Source organism: Anastrepha ludens, chromosome 2 (assembly GCF_028408465.1).
Source record: "Anastrepha ludens isolate Willacy chromosome 2, idAnaLude1.1, whole genome shotgun sequence".
In the NCBI taxonomy this organism is placed as follows: Eukaryota; Metazoa; Arthropoda; class Insecta; order Diptera; family Tephritidae; genus Anastrepha; species Anastrepha ludens.
The window spans coordinates 118,875,059-118,896,339 of NC_071498.1; the positions used below are offsets into that span (position 1 = coordinate 118,875,059).

At 35.6% G+C, this 21,281-nt stretch overlaps 2 protein-coding genes across 7 annotated transcripts in view; one reads left to right on the forward strand and one right to left on the reverse strand.

The window, feature by feature from the left end:
- The window catches only part of LOC128855198 (transcription factor cwo), a 41,120-nt gene extending 31,340 nt beyond the window's left edge, over positions 1-9,780 (reverse strand). Inside the window, exons 1-2 of one of the 4 annotated variants that reach the window (XM_054089912.1) lie at positions 9,578-9,779; positions 7,168-8,503 (exon numbers count right to left, since the gene is read on the reverse strand). In XM_054089912.1, coding sequence (XP_053945887.1) covers positions 7,168-7,226 — 59 coding nt within the window. In that variant the 5' untranslated portion in view covers positions 7,227-8,503; positions 9,578-9,779. Of the gene's footprint in view, positions 1-7,167 lie in introns of all 4 variants that reach the window. The other 3 variants (XM_054089911.1, XM_054089913.1, XM_054089910.1) reach the window with 3 other exon arrangements.
- A 1,390-nt stretch (positions 9,781-11,170) lies between these two features.
- Positions 11,171-21,281, forward strand: LOC128855199 (protein argonaute-3). 3 transcript variants are annotated; one of them, XM_054089915.1, is made up of 3 exons: positions 11,171-11,569; positions 18,159-18,234; positions 18,345-21,281. In XM_054089915.1, exon 3 carries the CDS (start codon positions 18,347-18,349, stop codon positions 21,086-21,088), a length of 2,742 nt encoding a protein of 913 aa, XP_053945890.1. In that variant the 5' UTR covers positions 11,171-11,569; positions 18,159-18,234; positions 18,345-18,346; the 3' UTR covers positions 21,089-21,281. The 3 variants fall into 3 exon arrangements, with proteins under 3 accessions (XP_053945890.1, XP_053945889.1, XP_053945891.1); XM_054089914.1 differs by lacking the exon at positions 11,171-11,569 and adding an exon at positions 12,790-12,936; XM_054089916.1 differs by lacking the exon at positions 11,171-11,569 and adding an exon at positions 14,618-14,771.

Consider the following 21,281-nt stretch of genomic DNA (forward strand, 5'->3'; position numbering starts at 1 on the left):
AGATCTTAGCTGTGCTAGCAGTCAACTCTCTCATGTGCTTCAGTATTTTCCACCTGCCGCTGCATCGTCTACAATTTATCATCTCTTCGGAGTTGCTGGTAAAAATTCATTACAAGTCCAAATATCTTCGTTGCCCAAATTCATTCCCTTAATATTTACACATGTGTTTTTTATTTATTTTAAGTCACGCCTTAGTATTGGAGAGCCATGTTGAACGCATGATTTGGCACAATGGCTCGTACTGGTACGAGAGATGCAAATTTTAAAAATACTCATAAATATATACACACATACACACATACCTAAGCTTATTTATATTTGCATACTTGTACAAACTGTTGCCTACCTCAATTCGCTCAGCAATTCAATGCACAAATACTAAGTAATCGCTTTATTACAAAAACAAAAACAAAAAACTTGCACATACATACATACACATGTATGTAAGTGAAGAGTGCTTGTATTGGGGATTTATAATGTCGGCCGCCTATTGTGTATTTGCAACGTGAGTTCAACAATCTACGTCACAAGCTCTAGCTTGGGTTTTACAGGGGCGGAACAGTAGGAGTAAAAGAAGTTAAAATTTGGGGTGTCATATAAATAGGTTTTGCTAGGAAGTATAATAAAATTATTCATTGCGTTTATTAATCGCCTACCCAAAAATTGTCTAGATATTAAGAAACGTTGGAAAAATATAAAAGAGGTCTTCATATACAAAATAAATCACCCTATCGGAAGAATTATAATTATTTCAAATTGCGTCGCACGTCAATCATATTTGACATTTGCGAACTAGGCAGCTGAGTATACAAACAGATAAGGAGTGCGCAAAGGTTTTTGATGAATTTTGCGCCACCTTGTATATGCTGGCGCTTACGTCCTTTGTCAGTTATTTGGCCGAGCTCCTCTTCCAATTTGTGGTGTGCGTCTTGATGTTTTCCCACAAATGGAGGGATCTTTTAGGAGAGACAGTTTTATGCCGCCTCCGAATGGCAGATGGTTTTTATGAGGAGTTTTTTCATAGCAGAAATGCACTCGGAGGGGCGATCGCTATTAGAAAAAACTAAGGGAACAAGTTTGGTGTCTCATGCACGGAGATTCGAATCTGCGAACTTCCGAATGGTAGTTACGCACAAACCATTCAGGAACGGCGACCGCCCTCATACTTATCATCGAATGCAAAAAAACAATATCAAAAATCAACTCGAGTTTTAAGCTGCTTCAAGCTTACACTTTATTGCTCTAAAATGAATGACCTATCAAAGAATTTTTCCGAAAATTCTGATTAAGAAATTACATTTTTTTTTTTAATTTTTTAAATTTTTATGAATTTTGTACAAACTTTGGAACTTTGATTTATACGGTTTTTGTTATACAATGAACTGATTTCATAAAAAATTAACGAAAAAAATTTTGCATTTAAACTATTGCGAATATTATAAGAAGATGAAGTGACTTGATTATGGGCCTCAAGTGTACATCATATATTAGGGTGCATGACCCTCCACAAAAAACAATTGGCACTGGTTTTCCATTAGAATTATAAAATTTGTTATTATATTTTAAGATTTACGGTCCGGTGAAGCGATTTGAAATTACATCCAAAAATCTCCTTATTTTTTTTGGATTACATTTTCAACATTTTTAAAATTTATGCAGACCTTCTAAGCTTAAGCTCTGCTATTTGAGGTGATTTTCTGGAAAAAATATCTTTGAAAACCAATTTTATTTATTTATTATTAATTATTATTTATTTATAAAAACGATTTCAGGAGGTATTTTCGAATTTGTGAGGCACCCTAATGCATATAGTGCATACCAATAGTATCTCAGGGACTAATAATAAGCCCATAAAATTGGGTTCATTATCACAATCGATCAACACACACGCTTATATGTAGGTATGTATGCATACTTGAGCAATAAATTCGGAATTACTAACAATCTGCTGATAAAAACATATAAGCCCAGGTAATGGAGTAGCGAAGTTGTTTATAACGGTAATTTTCAAATGGTCCAACAAGTAAAAAAACGTGGAAATCATATACAGTGAAGTGAATTGTTCAGTATTGGAGAAAAATACATTAAATATGTTAATAAAAAATTAATTCTACACAATTTAGAAAAATACCTGAATTCAATTATTTACATATATTTAGCAATTATTTATTGACGTAGTTATAAGTATATTTATTGTGTTTAGAAGATATGTACATATATGCCTAGAGCAATAACGTGACAAGTCGCAGGTGTGAATCACGCTATACATATGTTTTTTTCTGTGTATATATGTATATATATATATATTGTTTTTTTTACACAAATTACAAATTTGTCTTCTTTGGAATACATTTTTAGATGTGCACACATCACAATCAAGTAATTGCCCGAAAACGTAAAATTTTTAACTGATTTAAAAAAAGATCAGCTTGCTTAAAATATAGATATTTTTGTATGTCCATATGAACATATACATATGTATGTATGTATATGGACACAACTTCGTTGAGATTTTGAACAGCTTTTCTCCATATTAAGCGCATACCAGTTAAACAGAACTCAAAACGGCATTTCAGATAAACAAGCTGAAGACGAGCAAGTTCGGTACATTTGCATACGCGAATTCACTGAAAAAATTTATTTGTTTATATTTCTTTTTAACAGCATTTCACCATAAACGATTAAGTTAAAAATAACGTCATGTAATGGTAGGCCAAAAAGGTGAGCTGCTTCGAAAGGGTGGGATCAAAGAAAAAGATGGTTAGAGTCATGCGTAATTCCTTCGAAAGCGGATTAAGTATGTAGTTGTTTCAGCATAATTTTTTTTTTTTGAAGACTGCTGAGCTGGCAGCCTGTGCCATTACGGTAGCATAAAGCCGACTGTCATGGGAGCGAATTAAAAAGGTAACAAAATTTAGGAATATTTTTCGAACTCGATTTTTGAATTTGAATTTAAAGACAGATGCAGATGGCATTCATACATATGTAATATATGTATATATTAAATTGCATTTTTTGGAATTTTAAACCCTTTAACTCATTTCTAGCTCAATCTCTGGTCCCAGATATACCGATTAAAACATTTGTGGCATTTTTTTATATTTTAGATTAGCAGAACAACAGTTATCCATTAAACACTATACAACAATAGTTATCTTAAAGTAGATTCGAATATAAATTTTGATTTAAAAAACATATTCCAAGTAACTCTTAAAAAGTTGCAAATATATTATGAAAACACCGATGTTTTCATACCCATTTTGGCTGATTCGATAAACTTTTAGTTGGTATTCGATAAAATTTTTACTTTGAAAGTCCCCTTAGGCTATTTTTGTTAGTCAGTTAAATGATGTTTCGCAATTCTTATATATACAGGGTCCGGCACCCGAAGTGTAACCAACTTCAAGTGGTCATATTGAGCAAAAGTAAATCGATTATTAATTGTGTATTATTTTCACACATTTTTTACTTTGAATTGAGTAATTTTTGGTTACACCTCGAGTGCCGGACCCACATTAGGACGATTAAGGGTGTAAGCACCAATTATATATTGTATATATATATATATACGTCTTCCAACACAAAATACTTGTTGCAAAATATCAATCTCTGAATGTTTTTATTATTTTTCATAAGAAGTTTCCAAAAATTTGTAAAGAAACCGCTGGCACGCCAGTCAACCACACATTGTTTTTGTTTACCCGTTTAGTGTTTCTTCTAATGGGTATTTTTAGCTAAATAATGATTTGTTTGCTGTGCTGGCGTTAACTTAGTGTCAGCAGAGTATTTTTAGATGACACCTTCAATTAACATACATACGTACATACATATGTATTTAAAGAATACAAGTTGCATGCATGTTTGATCAAAGCGTATTTTAGACCTGCCGGTAAAAATATACACCATCAGCCGACCAAAAACACAGCCACATCATCGGAGCGACCAATCAGCAATAGCAATGACATACATTGTTGTACGCGCGTATGTTTGAAGACAAGTGCCGCTTTGTGTTGATTTTGTTCCGTGTATGACCTTCTAAAGGACACACGTGTGCAATTCATAAATAACAATACGAAAATCAACAGGCGAGCAACAAAACCAAATAGCCGACTGCTCGATTGTTATGTGTTCCTGTTCTATTCGCCATATTCTAAACAACCACACTCCTATACTAGTACAGGTATGTTATGTGTGTATGTATGGACACTCATCTATGCAAACAATAATTTGAGCAAATGCGCCTTTTCGCCCACTCCTATCGATGGAGCATTGAATGTACATATGTATGTATAAATTCAAAATTCTAATCAGGCGATAGGTGCCCACTCAGCCAATCAATATGCGTATTAGCTCAACTGTATACATACACATATACATATGTATGTATATGTATGTATGAACATACTTAAAAATATTCCATTTATAAAAATATATTCATATATATTACATTTCTAGTTTCATATGTATGTATGCATACCTACATGCAAATTCAAACCTTCAAATTGTATTTTATACCCACGTTTTTATAGGAATGGTGAAGAGCAATCGTTGCGTTTATATTTATTTCTATAAATATTATTCGTTCAATTCTAAATGCACTATACAGCACTAGGTTGGCTGCGGCTGTAACTGAGCTATTGAAATATGAGTTTATGTACATATGTATGTGTGTGTAACGGTAGAGCGATAGCACTTCAATTGAAGGTTTAAAAAATACAAATTAATGTTAAATTATTAATTGATGTTGTCGTCAGTAAGCTAGAGTTTTATTTTTTTTTATTAATTTCGTTTATTTACGTTGTTGCTCTACCCGTTGCTACATTCATACATACATACATATGTAAGTGCTTACATGCTTAGGCATTTGTGTTAGTAGCTATTAGTGCTTTTCAATCGCTGTTTATGAGTTGTTAGGCACTGCGTTGCTTGTGTTTTGTTGGCTAACTCGGTCACCCGGCACAAACGTCTCCACACCAACCCCAGCCATAACACTGACGCTCGCGTAACGCGGATCACGTTTGCCATGTCGTGCGTTTAGTTTCATTTTATTCGAGAAACGTAACACTCTCAACATACGGGTATTTTAATTATTCCCACGTTTTTCTATCGCATTCATTTATTCACATGCCATTCTAGTACAATACATAAACAGCGCGGCAAGTTGCCGCTGTCATTGGTGTTGTCTACAGCCAACTTAGAACAGCAGCAGCTGCCAATTCATATACATATGTATATGCATGTAGTATTTCTATTGTTTTTCGTTTTTACTTTTAATAGTACTAATATTATTGTTTTAATATGAACGAATGAGTTTGCTGTTGGGGCCTTGCTTATTATTTTGTCATTTTCAACTTTTTCCCCTTCTGTTATTGGTAAACAGCACAATAACTATGACATGGCTTTGTGGCTCAAATGTTATTTTTAGAGTACATATTTAGCATGTATTGGAAACAGAGAAATTGTACACATATTTACACACTTATGCATTACGTGAGTGTACGTATCGAATAAGCGATAAAACTGTAAGTAATTCTCACGCTTTGATAAATCGATGACATATAATTGTACAAGGTAATAAAGTTTGTTACAGGTTGCCAAAAATATTTGCAACGAGTCTTTGTGTTGCAATGCAATGGGCATAGTTTTGCATGGATATATATATGTACATATGTATGTACAGGTGTGTATTTCTGACCATTTTAAAATTGTAACGAGTCTCAAGTGGCCTACATAAAATAAACCAAATTTCCAAATACTAATCACTAAATTTCCCAAACATGATTCACAGCAATATCTGCAACTTACGTGAGTCGCCCGGAATACTTTGCCACTTCCGGTCGTAATATGAATGGATAATAAATAAAATGTACTATATGGTGAATATCAATAACACGAACTTGAAACTGCTACTGATCAGCTGTATTTGTATGCTTGGATTTTAAAAAACATCTGCAATCATCCTAGTACTTCATATACATATATGTACATATATTCATAGGTATGTGCATATATTCATACATATATACTTTAACAAAATTGTCATAGAAATAACTATAAATAAATAGCTACTAAATCATTAATTAATTAATATTTAACATTCGTTCATTTCGATTACTTAATTTTAATCAATACGTATAATAAAATTAAGAACTATTTTTAGCTTGTATGCACGTTTTACATATACAGTGAAATTCCTTATAACCGGACACTCACCGTCGCAGTGTTTTTGTCCGGCTATGGGAGATGTCCGCTTATAAGGGATGAAGTCACAAAATATTTATATACCACACATATGAATTGTATTGTACATAGTTTATTTAAGAAATTTTTGGAAGTAAAGAATATTTGCATACTTTAGTATTACATATAAATACATATATGCACATATAGCGATTAAGTACATTGTACAAGTCTTTACATTTCAATACTAGTTTGATTGAAAAATTAGGTAATGCTTGATTGCTTTAATTTAAAATGTTCATTTTCAAAGTGACTCTCGATATTTTTAATGTGCTGAAAAGCTACATAGTCATTTTTTGCATATTGTTTCAAGCCCGCAACAAGTTTTAAAGCCTCATCCTATGATGTTATAGGCTCACTTATTTCTTCTGAAAATTCATCTTCTGAATCACTTATGTCCATAGTATCATCTTGTTGGTCAAATTGAACTTCTATATTGTTGTCCTCAGTGAAAACATTTTGATCCATTTGCAGAAAACCTTTGAACGCAACCATTCGCATGCAACTGACTTAACAAACTGAATGGAAAACTACTCTTAATTTAAAACACAGGACTTGAATGAGTGTATACATGTTAAAAGGGGAATCACCTGTTTCATTTTTATAATGAACAACAAAGCTTGCTTGCGATATTTTTGAATTTTGTCCGTTTATGAGAAATTTTTTTATGAAAATGGTTTGAAATACCTTGTCCGCGTCCGGTTATTAGAGTGTCCGTTTATTAGGATGATATTTGTATGAAAAAATGAATGAAAAACCTGTGTGCCCAAAATTTGTCCGGTTATTGGAGCTGTCCGGTTATAAGGACTGTCCGTAATGGGGAATTTCACTGTATATACATTTGTATATAAAAATTAACATAAAATAAAATTAATAAAAATATATGCAAGTAGGCAACCAAATAAATATGTAAGTGTTCATACCTACCTTTCATACTTAACCGAGTGCGGAGCGTGTCCATTCGCTTCACTCCAGTACGATTCCATAACTTCGTACTTAATTTTGCTGCTGTGCGCCGGTTGCAGTTGAGGTGGAATGATGGCAATCGTCGTGGGTTGACTGGTGACGACAATAGCAGTTGTTGGAACGACCGGTACGGTGTTGTTCGCAATTGTGGGCGTCTTCGTTGGTATCGTCGTCGTTGTTGTGAAGCTCGCAATGATGGCGGCGGTAGCGACGGTGAATTTGCTGAGCAATGTCAGTAACGCACACTTAACTTTTAGCTGCGACTTAAGCTGTGTCGGTTGACTGGATGTGATTGCGACTATGTCCCGTGGTTTAATACCTCAATGATGGTAATATGCACGTTTTCCTCTTTTTTCTTTAATTTAGTAAAACAAATGGGTAACAGGTTGTCGGTGTGATTTGTTGCGCTACTAGTCGGTTCACTTCGGTTACCCCCGTTTGCTACATATACATAAGTATGTATATGTGTGCATATAAAGGGTCTTACTGCTTTATATTTAAATCACTGTATTTCGCCGTCAAAAGTATCTTTAGGTGTAAGTTTCTGTTTTTCACTATATGGATGTAGGTACGTTATTTTGTTAAATTTTAAAGTAATTTAAACAAATTTCCCATAAAAATGAGGGATTGGATGTGAAAAGGACGAATACTTCCTACCCCGGTCAGGTACACGATTATCACAATTTCACCTTTTACGCAATATTCGCGTTAATGACTTTTTTTTCTTTTTTGCATTGGATGAAGAATATTTTAATACACTAAACTAGCAAACAATGTGCATTTGTTTACAGTTTTTATTATTTTGTGGGACTGGTGAAAATATCCAAAAATGATCCCAATAACGACAGGCAGTTAAATCATGAATTTGACGTCTTGTATCTGAATTTAACATAACATTTCACATAACCATATAACAGTCAATGGAATTTTGATTGTTAACTTTCTGCTTTTTTTAGTTAAATCCGCCGGGCAAAAACTCACTTTTTCTTAATTTTTCATTTCACGACAATAATGTTGAATTTGGTATTTTGTGAGGACGTCAATAAATAACTTTATTTAAGCTGTCGTCAACGCGATACGCCCAAGTGTGTGGAATTGGATTATGTTTAGTGTGTTATTGTGTGTATTATTTTGTATATACATATATTCACTGTTGTGAAAAGCTGCGCTGAACTGATAACACTTTTCAGATAATGACAGCGTATTTTTATATTTAGCTTATCTCTTATTTACACGAATGCAAGTATACAGATTTCAATACCGTATTTGTAGTGCAGGCGTAGAAACTTGTAGGTATCTAGTAACGAAAATGTTAAGTATTTTTAATTGAACATTTCTAATTTGATTGCAGCTTGACGTTTATTTACAGGATATACATATGTACATATATCATAAATACCATTCTGATTCAAATGCACATACCTAAAGATATAATATATTAGTTAAATTTTTTATTTTATTTTGGAATTTTTCAGCTAGGAACGTTGTAATGCTCTGAATCTGTTCCACATTATTTTGTTGTTATGATAATTGCGCATGAAACCACTTTACAAAATGTACATTTATATATTTGATTATTAAATCTTGTATTCTGGAATTTTTTTAATATTTTATCACTTTGGTTTGTTAATTATTAATTTATTATTTACATAAATAAGTTTATTTTATTCACTTTTATTGGCTGCTTGTCGATTTTAATTTGGAATTTTCCACGCCGATGCGTAATTCAGGGGTAGTAGCAATGGTAGGAAAACAGCAACTGCGGCGCCAACAACGACAGCAATGACACCGCCCGTATATCTTTAACTTATTAGCTTATTTTTTGGTTTTCGTGTTTTTCTTTTCAGCTTTATTTCGTATGAAAACCTTGAATCGCCTCCCAGACGCGACGCGCACAAAAACTCAAATTTACAAAAATAAAACGTGAAAAAATACTGTCGAAAACGTGATTTTTATGAGAAATCGGCGGCAGCAAGTAGCACATGAACTTTTATTTCACTACACTTCTCCGTCGTTTCTTTATTTGAAAGCTTTTTTTCAATATACTTATGTATACACGTTTTCCAATTTGTCACGTTTACGTATATATGCACTTTGGATTAATTTTCTTTCTGGCCTTCTCGTAGTTGTTGCTATGTACTTTGTATTTTCGTCCAGTATTACTGAACTTTTCTCTTTTTTCTCTTATTCCTGCACGTTTTCTTTACTACAAATTGGTATATTTCCCAATTGGAATTGCACCAGTTGCTCAGACGATTTTTTTTCTTTTTCAAAGATACCACTGCCGCTGTGCGTTGGAACGTGCGTACAATACAATTTGTTTATACTTTTTTGTACTCTCCAATGGTCTGATTATATTTAATATTATCACCTTTTAACATTATCCGCTTAAATTGAAAACCAAAATTCAGACGTTGGCATTCCTTTTAATTCTGTTTTATATTTACTAGTTGGATATAGTATCTCGTGTTCACTAAACGCTCTCCCGCGTGTTAGCGCAGTCTGAATTCAAATGAATTGCTCGGAATTTCTAAAATTAACATGGGACTCAACAGTAGAAAACTTTAACAACGACTACACGACTACGGTAAAAGCCAACGAGCGGACTACTACATAAGCGATTCGTTTCCAAGAACTCAGTAGGAAAATCGGTTGGAGCTTTATTTTGCTTTTAGCACTGTACTGAAAAAAAGTTTTTCTAATGAAAGTGTGTTTTAAAAGTGGATCGGTGGAAATAATAATTTGCAATAAAAAACTAAATAGAGTTTTTTAATGAATAATTTTTAAAAGTGGATCAGTGGAAATACTAAATGTCAAAACTGATATGTAAATAAGATTTGCTGATTACAGCTAAACAAAATCTAATGTACCGAACGAAAAAGTTTTTATTTTTATTTTTGTTAAAATATGTACAGGCTTTAGTAATACAAATATTTGGAACATTACTGATCGCTAAACGACTATTTTCATTTATAAGTATATACATATATATGTTATAGACTAATTTCAGTTTTGTATTAGAACTTAAGTGTGTACATTAATGAAAGTATGTACATATTTAATTACGAATGGCATAATTTTTTAAACTTCTTCGTTGCCGCCCAGTTACTGCAGTAGAAAAGCTTGCTAAGCCGGTTTACAGCTTATCGGAGATTTTCGGACAAAAACCTACTCATTTAATTGCACAAAGATATTAGTATTTTCAGAAAAAAAAAAATATATGCTTAACTTAAGTTCAATTAACTTTTTTGATATTGGTTTTTTGTAAAACATATATAACTAGATAAATAGTGGCATGTGCCGAAAGCCACTCGTTGCTAGTTCTAGCACCGCGATTTCCTCCACGGAATGTCTGTATTTATACACATATACAGTATTATGCTCATTTAAGTGAAAATGCGAATTGATTTGAGCGGTCGATGCCAGTTGCAAGTGGGCTTGTTGTTATAACACTTGAAATTATTCCAGAGTGTTCAGCATTATTTAATATACACAAGTTATTTTTTCTTCCGAACAAAGAGAATTCAACTTCCATAGTGTAGAATTGTTGCTATTCCCACTCTCATCCATTATCTATCTCAGCTGTTCGATTGGTGCTCAAGTCAAAGAGAGTTCTAAAAGAAGCAATATCTTCGTTCATATATATGCATTGAGTGATATGGTACATGTATGCATGTATGTACGCGATCCGACATCTTTATAATTTGACGTTTGCTTGCATGGAAGTATCAAAATCTTCAGGGTTGTAATGACACGCTTTCGAGTGAATTTATTATACCATATATTATTAAAATCAATTTAAAATTACAAACGGAGCAGGTTTCAAACAAATTGTCAAAAGTAGTTTCGTGGTACTTTTACAAAAAATATGTAACCGTACTAATACTTGGCAATAGTTAATAGATTTTCTACTTTTTATAAATTTCTTTAATTTTACAAACGCAACTCTGCGCAACATGCACAATGCTTCATGACAATAATCAAAATAAAGCTCGGTGTACGTAAATCGGTAACAAAATGTGCAAAACTTAGATTTTCCGTTATTCTGTCGTTCATTCAACTATTCTGCTACTAATATTACCGATTTCCTGAATACAAATAGCTAAGTATAGTCGGTTTTAATGGAAGTTATACATTGTTTTACCGCTATTCGAGATTTCGTGGTACATTCAACAGCCCCAGAGAGTTCGAGTTTATCACTAAGTTGTGTTTAAGTTCATGCCGCATTTCAATTTGTATAGGACGCGCCCGTTTCTTGTAAGTGCCGTTTTGCCAAGCTAATTTTAGAAAAACCGACGCTTATTATATGTGCGTCCTTCATACGGTGCTTGTAACATCCCGTAAAAAGTGTGCAGACTCTGCGGTAAGTTTTTATTAAGTTAAAATAATAGCGTATAATAAATACACCTACACTTCGCACCTGAACACAAAAAATGTACATAAACAATTTCGTAAACTAAATAGAGCGTGAAAATATATTTACAAACATATATGAAAGTGTACAATTGTTAATGAAACAAAAATAGTTTTGGGAATTCCAGTTCAATGCGAGCTATTATGATAGCGTGGAGTTGACGATTGTATTCCTGTAATTATTGAAGCGTCCAGTAGCATAGACGTAACCGTTGTCGCAGGAGTATTACTAATGGTACGGAAATCGTACTGTTACCACAGAAAGTACATAGCGGTGGTCGTACTGTTAAAGTTATTTTGAGGGACATCAGCTTTCTTCACGTCATATTCTGCTTCTTAGCATAATTGACTGTAGTAATGTTGACTGCGTCCAATTAGACCCCGACGACCATATTAGTATTGCTTAGAAAAAGTTGGCCTATTCTTCGTCTGGTATGTCATAAACAATGTTTCTTTGTCTTTGCGCCTCGTGTTACCAGCTTGTGTCTTGTTCCAGAACTGTACTATGGTTGGGGAGTAAAGTTTTATTTTTAGTACCATGTTTCTAATTTTCAGTACACATTTGCGCCATAATATTACTTCCAAAATGATTTTTATTTTATTTAAAATTTTTCTTAAAAAAAAAATTATGTAATAGTATTGTTAAAGACTCGATTTAGAAAGTGATTGTATACAAGAAAAATATGTACATATGTATGTATACATAATATAGCTGGAAAGATACCGTTACTTTCTAGAGTAATTGTAATTGAAAGCCTGCATTCAATACGTATTACCATGTGGCCTTGTAATACTAAAATTGTGTCCATTTAACTCAGGCAACCAAGTTTTTAAACTTTCAAGTTTCAGAAAAAAGGGTTTCGATTGGTAAGAGTTTGTTTAACACTAATCAATTAAATTTAATTCGTGTGAAATAAATGAACCCCTAACTGACGTCGAGAGTAAACTTTACCAAGCCCAAGGATTAGTTACAGTTTAATATATATTTAAGAAGACAAAAAATTCAAAATAGTAGTAGAAATTTCCGAAAAGGAATTAATACGCACCACGAACTCCGGAAAAAACCTACTCTCAGCGATAATTACTTAAAGGCGTTATCGGTAATCGGCGTTGTCTTAAAATGAAACGCTTGCTTATCGAAATGCTGTTATTTTCTGTTATAAAACCAGTATACGCTGTTCGTTATCGTTTTGTTTCGGTTTTCGATGGCTTGGGGTAGACTTAATAATTTTGAAGACTTTTATTTTTGTAGTTTCCCGATAAACCCACAGATAAACATTCCGCCTAGAAATACTGCGGATAGAGGAGTTTAAATAGGTAATGTTTCATATCATCTAATTATAAAATCTTTGCATATTATTGAAATGTGATTTTATACCCTGGCACTTGAGACCACGAGTATTATAATTTTGTTCTCATAATGGTGTTTTAAAGGAGTGTGAATAACTTGCTGCCTCCATTACAGTCTTGCTGGCTGGAGAGTAGGTTCAGCAAAACAAAGCAGAAAGACTCATCGCAGTTTAAAGCGCCAATAGCGGGCGTTTGGGGTTTGGGCGTTCCTTGGTCCTCTATTATTTAGTATGTTTGCTTGTAATGGAATCTTAGTGCGCGAATTCAAAGCCTCTATAATGGAAGCGTGACCGGCAAAATTCAAATTTAAAGCTCCGTTATAAAAAAAATTAACGTATCTTTTCCGCAATACGCGTTGTACAATTTGTTAGTCTTGTGAGAAATTAAGAAAGCAGCGTACATTGTTTTTACCAAATCAGTTTCGAGTATCAAAAACGATTTAAAGCAGTGCTCACTATGTGCACACCCTAAAGGTCCCAAAATGGCACTTGCATCTGCGGCAAAATAATTGAAGAAGTCGAAGGCGTTCCTAAATAAATGGTTGCAACGGTATACCGAAGTGGCTAGAATTTAGTATAATGTCTATCGTTTTGGAAAAAACGGTAAAAAGGGGGTGATAGAGGGGTGTATCCCCATCTTAAAACTGAAAACAGAACCTGCCGGAGGCTTATAGTTTTTAAGTAATTTAATGTTAAAGTTCTATAATTTAGCGAAAAGTTGGTGTTGCCATACACCTGAAATGAAAACGAAGTTCGCACGCAGGGATGTTCATTGGAAGGTTCATTGTAAAACTGCAGTATTTTTTGCTGTAATTTAAAGTTGAGAAATAATTTTGAAAATAAAAACATACAACTCATTTAAACTTAAAAACAATGATATTAAGCGTATCACAAAAAATAATAAAGTAATTAAAATTAAATTAATTAACACAGTATTTTTGCGTGGAACTCCTTATCGCGTAGGCGGCCTTCGGCCGCGCTTCAAAAAAATAACCCTCATCAGTCCAACTCCGGCTACGCAATCCACAGTATTTTTGCGTAGAATTCCTTTTCGCGTGGGCGGCCTTCGGCCGCGCTTCAAAAAAATAACCCTCATCAGTCCAACTCCGGCTACGCAATCCACAGTATTCTTGCGTAGAACTCTTTTTCGCGTGGGCGGCCTTCGGCCGCGCTTCAAAAAAATAACCCTCATCAGTCCAACTCCGGCTACGCAATGCACAGTATTTTTGCGTAGAACTCCTTTTCGCGTGGGCGGCCTTCGGCCGCGCTTCAAAAAAATAACCCTCATCAGTCCAACTCCGGCTACGCAATGCACAGTATTTTTGCGTAGAACTCCTCTTCGCGTGGGCGGCCTTCGGCTGCGCTTTAAAAAAAATTACCCTCATCAGTCCAACTCCGGCTACGCAATGCTCAGTATTTTTGCGGAAAACTCCTTTCCGTGTTAGAACCATTGAACCCAAAATTAAAACGTCATATGCGTGTATGTAGTAAGCAGGCACAATAACCCCCATTCCCATCATTAACACTAAACTCAAGTACTTAATTTTTGTTTTCATTTGCAGGCATCCGGCAACACCATACTGTTGTAATTCCAATCTTCTTCTTGTTCGCGCATAAAATTGGAATGTGATTGCATAGGCAAATGAATTTGCATTTAATTTTAATAGATATAATTAGAATATTAGCATAAAAATCGGTAAAAACACGCGTGGGAGTGTATATTTGGTGAATTTTAGTGAAATGTTAAAAAATATAGAGTGTATTGTGGCAAATTATAGTGAAGTTCCCGAGGGCATTTTGAATGTAAATAATTAAAAAATTATTATTTCCCGATTAATTTAAAGTTATAAAGAGTGTTCCTTAACACCTCACTAACATCTCCACCAAGTTTCATTAAAAAAAACATTATAGTTTGCCAGAAATTCCAAGATCGGCACTGTTCTAAACTCCAGACCAGGGTTAGTTTACTGGGCGGCAGCCCTTGGTCGGGAAAAACCCGAGTCATTCCGGTAACGTGGGACCGGCTGCCATGGGAATAAGACACGATTCAAAGACGTTGCGTTCAGAACACATCCAGAGCGCTGCTTTTATATTCACACAGAATCGGGCAAACGTAATATTCACGGATGCACTGCTGATACTGTTAAACATCCAGTTAAGGTCCGTGTTTGGGGCTGCTTTTTCGAAAAAAGATTTGCCCATTTATTTGTATTTACCACCAATTTGATTTGCCAATTGGCTGCCGCCGTAGCCGAATGGCTTGGTGCGTGATTACCATTCGGAATTCACAGAGAGGTCGTTGGTTCGAATATCGGTGAAACCCCAAAATTAAGAAAAACATTTTTCTAATAGCGGTCGCCCGTCGCAATGGCAAACCTCCGAGTGTATTTCTGCTATGAAAAAGCTCCTCGTAAAAAAATCTGCCGTTCGGAGTCGGTTTGAAACTGTAGGTCCCTCCATTTGTGGAACAACATCAAGACGCGCACCACAAATAGGTGGAGAAGCTCATCCAAACACCCAGAAAAAGGGTGTACGCACCAATTATATATGTATATGTATATGTATATACCGCCAATTTGAATGCACTTTTGATGAATAAAATTTGTTACCACTACAGTCGGTTCTACGTAACCGGAACGACCCGGGCTTATATCCGGCGAAGGGCTGTGACCTGAAGGATTATTGTAGCATTTTATAATATTGGGTAATGCTGCTGGAGTGCCAAGCCTTCGCGGGATATAAATTCGGGTCGTTTCGGTAACGTAGAACCTACTGCCTTGCGAACGGCAATATTTCAATACTTTTAACATCTTTCGCTACATATACATACAACGCGAGCGATTTCAAATTTTTTGGAGAACCATAAAATATGGAGAAACGACATTCGGTTCTAAAGGGTGATTTCTTAAGAGCTACAGGAAATTTTTTCAAAAAAACACACGTAAAATTCAGAAAAATGCATGAAATTTTTATTTAAATCGATAGTACAGTCCATATAATTTAATGTTTGAAGATTATTTCATGCAAATGTTGACCGCGACTGCGCTTCAAATAGTTCATCCGCTTAATCCAATTTTGGCATACTCTTTCCAATGTTTCGGCCGGCATCTCACATATAAATGCTTTAATGTTGCCTTCCAATGCGTTAATTGAAGCAGGCTTGTCTGAATAGACATGAGCTTTAACATAGCCCCACAAAAAATAATCTAAAGGCGTTATATCGCACGATCTGGGTGGCCAATTGACAGGTCACGAACGTGAAATAAAATGTTCACCGATCTCGCCTCAACAAGTCCATTGTTACGCGTGCTGTGTGGCGTGTGGCACCATATTGCTGAAACCAAATGTCAAGCAAGTCAAGCTCTTGCATTTCGGGTAAAAAAAATTTGGATATCATTTCACGGTAGCGCTTACCATTCACAGTTACGTTACGATTGGCAGCATCTTTGAAGAAGTACGGTCCAATGATACCTCCAGCCTATAAACCGCACCAAACTGGGACATATTCTGGATACATTGGTAGCTCTTACAATTCTCCTGGCTAATCTTCACTCCAAAATCGACAATTCTGCTTATTTACGCACCCATTGATCCAAAAATGAGCTTCGCGGCTAAACACAATTTTTCGTTAAAAAAAATGGATCTTCGGCCAACTTTAAAAGAGCCCATTCACCAAAAATTTTGCGTTGCGGTTCGGCTTCAATTCTTGCACCAGCTGTATTTTGAAAGGCTTCACACCTAAATCCTTTCGCAAAATTTTCCACGTTGTTGAGTAACAGAGGCCTAATTCCGGCGACGAATCGATAATTGATGGTCATTATTAACACTGGCCAATGCATTTGCGAAATTTTCTTCAGTTCACAATCTACGTAAGCGTGTTGGTGGTTTGATGTCCAATAATGTAAATTTGGTTCTAAATTTAGTCACAAAAGCTCGGATATCGCTTCAGTGGGTCGATTAAACTGACCATAAAATGGAGGAAGCGCGCGATAAACTTTCTTAACAGAACACGCATTTTTATAATAAAATTCAATGATTTGCAAGCGATGTTTGTTTGTAAGACGATTCATGGTTAAATTATAGACCAAACTGAAGATGTTTGACAGTGAAACAAAACAAGGAACGTGCGTCAGCTGTTTAAGCCAACTGTTTAAAAAGATAATAGCTAAAAAATCACCCGTTATGTAACCGGAACGACCCGGATTTTTATCCGGTCAAGGACTGTCACTTCAGCAGCATTCCTCGTATTTGCACGGGGAATGTTTATGCTGCTACAACAACAACATGGAGAAATGTTTCGGCGATAAATAAAAAACGATTTTGTGATTTCAAATTATTTTTTGATGTAATAGATTGATTAAACAATGGCTGGTTGCTTTCCAAATTGTGTTTTCTCGCGTTGCTGTCCACATTCTCTCTCTATCTTCACGATGACTCGCAATTTATACCTCTTGAGCAGAAGAGCAAAGACAAAGTACGAAAAGGAAAATTAAAAGGCACGAGGTGCGCTTACACGCATGTTTTCAGATCATATGTTTTCAAGGCGCATTCATTAAAGGTGGTGGCACTAGACCAACAACGATGATTTGTATGTTTGATTGTCAAAGCAAAGTAGAAAGCAAAGAATGAATTCGCCTTGTTTCATTCTGGGCTGACAGCTACATGGACACGGCGAAAAAAAAATCAGCTGATTTACAGATATCATGTTTAATAGATTCGCCTTGTATGCTTTCCTGATGGGCACTTTTTGCTGGCAAACAATTTCTCCAGCACAAAATGTTTGTCTCTTTTGCATCGAACTGTCTGCTCGTTATTTCTCCACGGTTGTTAAAGAGTTATTTTTATTTGTCAGCACGCGAACAAAAATAATTTTATGCGGCGCGATTCTCAGCACAAGGTGAATCTATTGAATGTGATAGCACTTGGGCAAGAACTACATTTACACGCATTATGTTTTTGTAAAAGCGTTTCTTAATGTCAAAATTTCCATGAGAATGTAAACAAAGAAAGAAGCAGACCACTTTGACAATCAAATCACAAAATCAGCTGCCCTAGTGCGACCACCTTCAGTGAATTCGCCGTGTGTGAGCCCTTTCGCAGGTTATTGCTTAATAATAATCAGAATGTTTTTTTTCAGCGTTTCACCAAAAATAGCAGTCAAATAATCATTTTATTCTACTTACATTTTAGACTTCAATTTATTGCCCAAGGATCTTGGAACAAAATTGTCTATATTTTCACGGATTGAATTAAGCGTTTGAAAAAGGTGACTATCGTACAAATCACAAATTCAATTTTTTTATATATGTTTTGCCTTATTAAGTTGTAACTTTCAAACCCTTTTGTTTTTTGGTTTTTTGAATTCTGCGTCCACAGCAATGTCAGCACGCGGTCGCGGATTTCTTTTATCCCTTAAAGTGGATAAAGATACCACTGATGGAGAAGCATCTCTAAAAGACAGTGGCCTAGGCAGCAGGAGTCTTAATTCAGGTGGAGTAGAGTATCGTCGTGTCGGTCGTGGTAGGCTTTTAGATGACCTGGCTTCTTCATGCACCAACATGACACTTGAGGGTCGTTCGTCTGATGATACGAATCAAGGGAATACAACTTCTACGACCGATTCAAATAAATCTCTATCCGGGGGTCGTGGCCGTGCCAATGTTTTCAAAAATTTATTTCGTGATGAGAAACCGGAACCACAATTGGATGCTAAGCCTGCTCCTGTTCCTGTTGCTGTTCCCGATGTTGTTACAAAGGGCAACATCGTTACCCTTTCCGTTCCTATGCCAGTGCCAAAACCGGAAGTTATTCAAGAGGTAATGCCATCCCATATTTATAATCCAGAGGTGAAACATGGCAGCAAGGGTATGCCAGTCCGTTTAGCGTGTAATTACATACGATTATCGTCTGACCCCGAGAAAGGAGTATTTGTATACGAAGTGCGTTTCCATCCCCCAGTAGACTCGCTTAGTTTGCGCATGAAATACCTAAATGAACATCGTGATAAATTCGGCGGCACAAAGACATTTGACGGTGTGACACTTTATTTACCCATTTTACTGAAAGATAAATTAACGACATTTATAAGCAAAAATATCGCAGACGATTCCGATATTGAAATACGAATTTTATTCAAACGCAAAGAAGCTCTCAAAAATTGTATACATCTCTATAATGTGCTATTCGATAGAGTTATGAAAACTCTGAACTATGTGCGCTTCGACCGAAAACAATTCGATCCAACAGCACCAAAAATCATTCCACAGGCAAAATTGGAAGTGTGGCCCGGTTATGTAACTGCAATTGATGAGTACGAAGGTGGCCTGATGTTGTGTTGTGACGTTTCCCATCGACTTTTATGCCAGAAAACCGTTCTCGAAACATTAGTAGAGATCTATCGTTCCAACCCCACGTTATTTCAAGAAAACGCTAAAAAGTATTTATTGGGTTCCGTTGTTATAACCCGCTACAATAACCGAACCTATCGTATCGACGATATTTGCTTTGACAAAAATCCTAAATCAACTTTTCAAACTAAACAGGCGGAATTATCATACATCGACTATTACAGACAGAGTCATAATATCTTGATTAAAGATGAAACTCAACCATTAATCATTAGTATAAAGAAACAAAAAACCGCCGATAAGCAAGCGGCTGAAGATTTAATTGTTTGCCTTATTCCTGAGCTATGCTATTTGACTGGTTTGCGTGATGAAATACGATCGGACTATAAACTTATGCGAGAGATTGCCACATTTACTCGAGTATCGCCGAACCAAAGGCTGCTCGGATTGGAGAAGTTTTTCAATAACATAAACAAATGTCCAGAAGCTCAAAATATACTTCAAAGCTGGGGACTAACCCTGAAGAATTCACATGAATGTGTGAATGGCAGACAATTTGAGGAAGAGCAAATCTTGTTTGCAAAAAAACAATTTTCGGCCGGTATAAATGCAGACTTTTCCAAATATGTTTGCAACAATGAAGTTTTGGAGGTGGTTCACCTTACAAACTGGTTATTGATTCACTGCAAAAATGATACCAGGTGTGCCAAAAACTTTTGTGAACATATAGAGCGAAACTCTCGTGCCTTAGGAATACGCGTGGATAAACCGAAAATTATTACTTTGGATAACGATAGGGTGGACACCTTTGTGAGAGCTTTGAGATTAAATATCGATGGGCAAACACAAATTGTTGTGTGTATTAGTCCTACGAATCGTGACGACCGCTATGCGGCGATTAAGAAAGTTTGCTGCGCTGAAATACCGGTACCATCCCAGGTGATAAACGCGCGAACTCTTTTGAATGACGCTAAGAATCGTTCGATCGTCATAAAGATCATGTTGCAAATGAACTGCAAACTTGGTGGTTCATTGTGGGCCGTGAAAATTCCGTTCAAAAATGTCATGATTTGTGGAATCGATTCATATCATGATGCCGCACAAAAAGGCAACTCCGTTGCTGCTTTTGTGGCTTCTTTAAATTCTAACTACACCAAATGGTACAGCAAGGCTGTCATACAGGGCAAGAGAGAGGAAATCGTTAACGGTCTTTGCGCGTCGTTTACAGCTGCCGTGACGCGTTTTCACAGAGAGAATGGCAGGTTTCCCGACAACATTATCATATATCGAGATGGTGTTGGTGATGGTCAATTGCCTCTTTGCTCTGGTCACGAGATACCGCAATTGGAGATTGCTTGCAAGCGTGCTTTCAAGGATTATACTGTCAAAATAACCTTCATCGTTATACAAAAGCGCATAAATACTCGATATTTTGCTATGAATGGAACCAACGCCGATAATCCGCCACCAGGTACAGTGGTTGACAATTCTATCACGCGTTCGAAGATGTACGACTTTTATTTGGTATCGCAGGCAGTAAGGCAGGGCACCGTCACTCCATCACATTACATAGTGCTAAGAGACGATGCCAAGTATAGCCCCGATATTATACAAAGACTTACATATAAACTCTGCTTTATGTACTACAATTGGCCAGGCACTATTCGGATACCCGCTTGCTGCCAATATGCTCACAAGATGGCATATCTCATCGGTCAGAGCATACGAAGGGCAACATCGGAAGAGCTTTCAGACAGACTATTTTACCTTTAATTGTATTTACGGTTATTCTTTATTAACACACTTTTGTATTGATTACCTTAAAAAAATTAGAATCAAAAGGGCTGGGACAATGGGAAAATTGAAATGAAAATCATTAAAGCAAAGCAAATATGAATTTGTATCGGTCGTAATGTTGAGCATATCTAATGACCATGGAAATAAAAAAAGAAATTGTTACTTTAAA

What these genes read in the sequence shown, in the direction of transcription:
- LOC128855199 (XM_054089915.1), top strand. Translation starts at nt 18,347, where the DNA reads ATGTCAGCACGCGGTCGCGGATTTCTTTTATCCCTTAAAGTGGATAAA.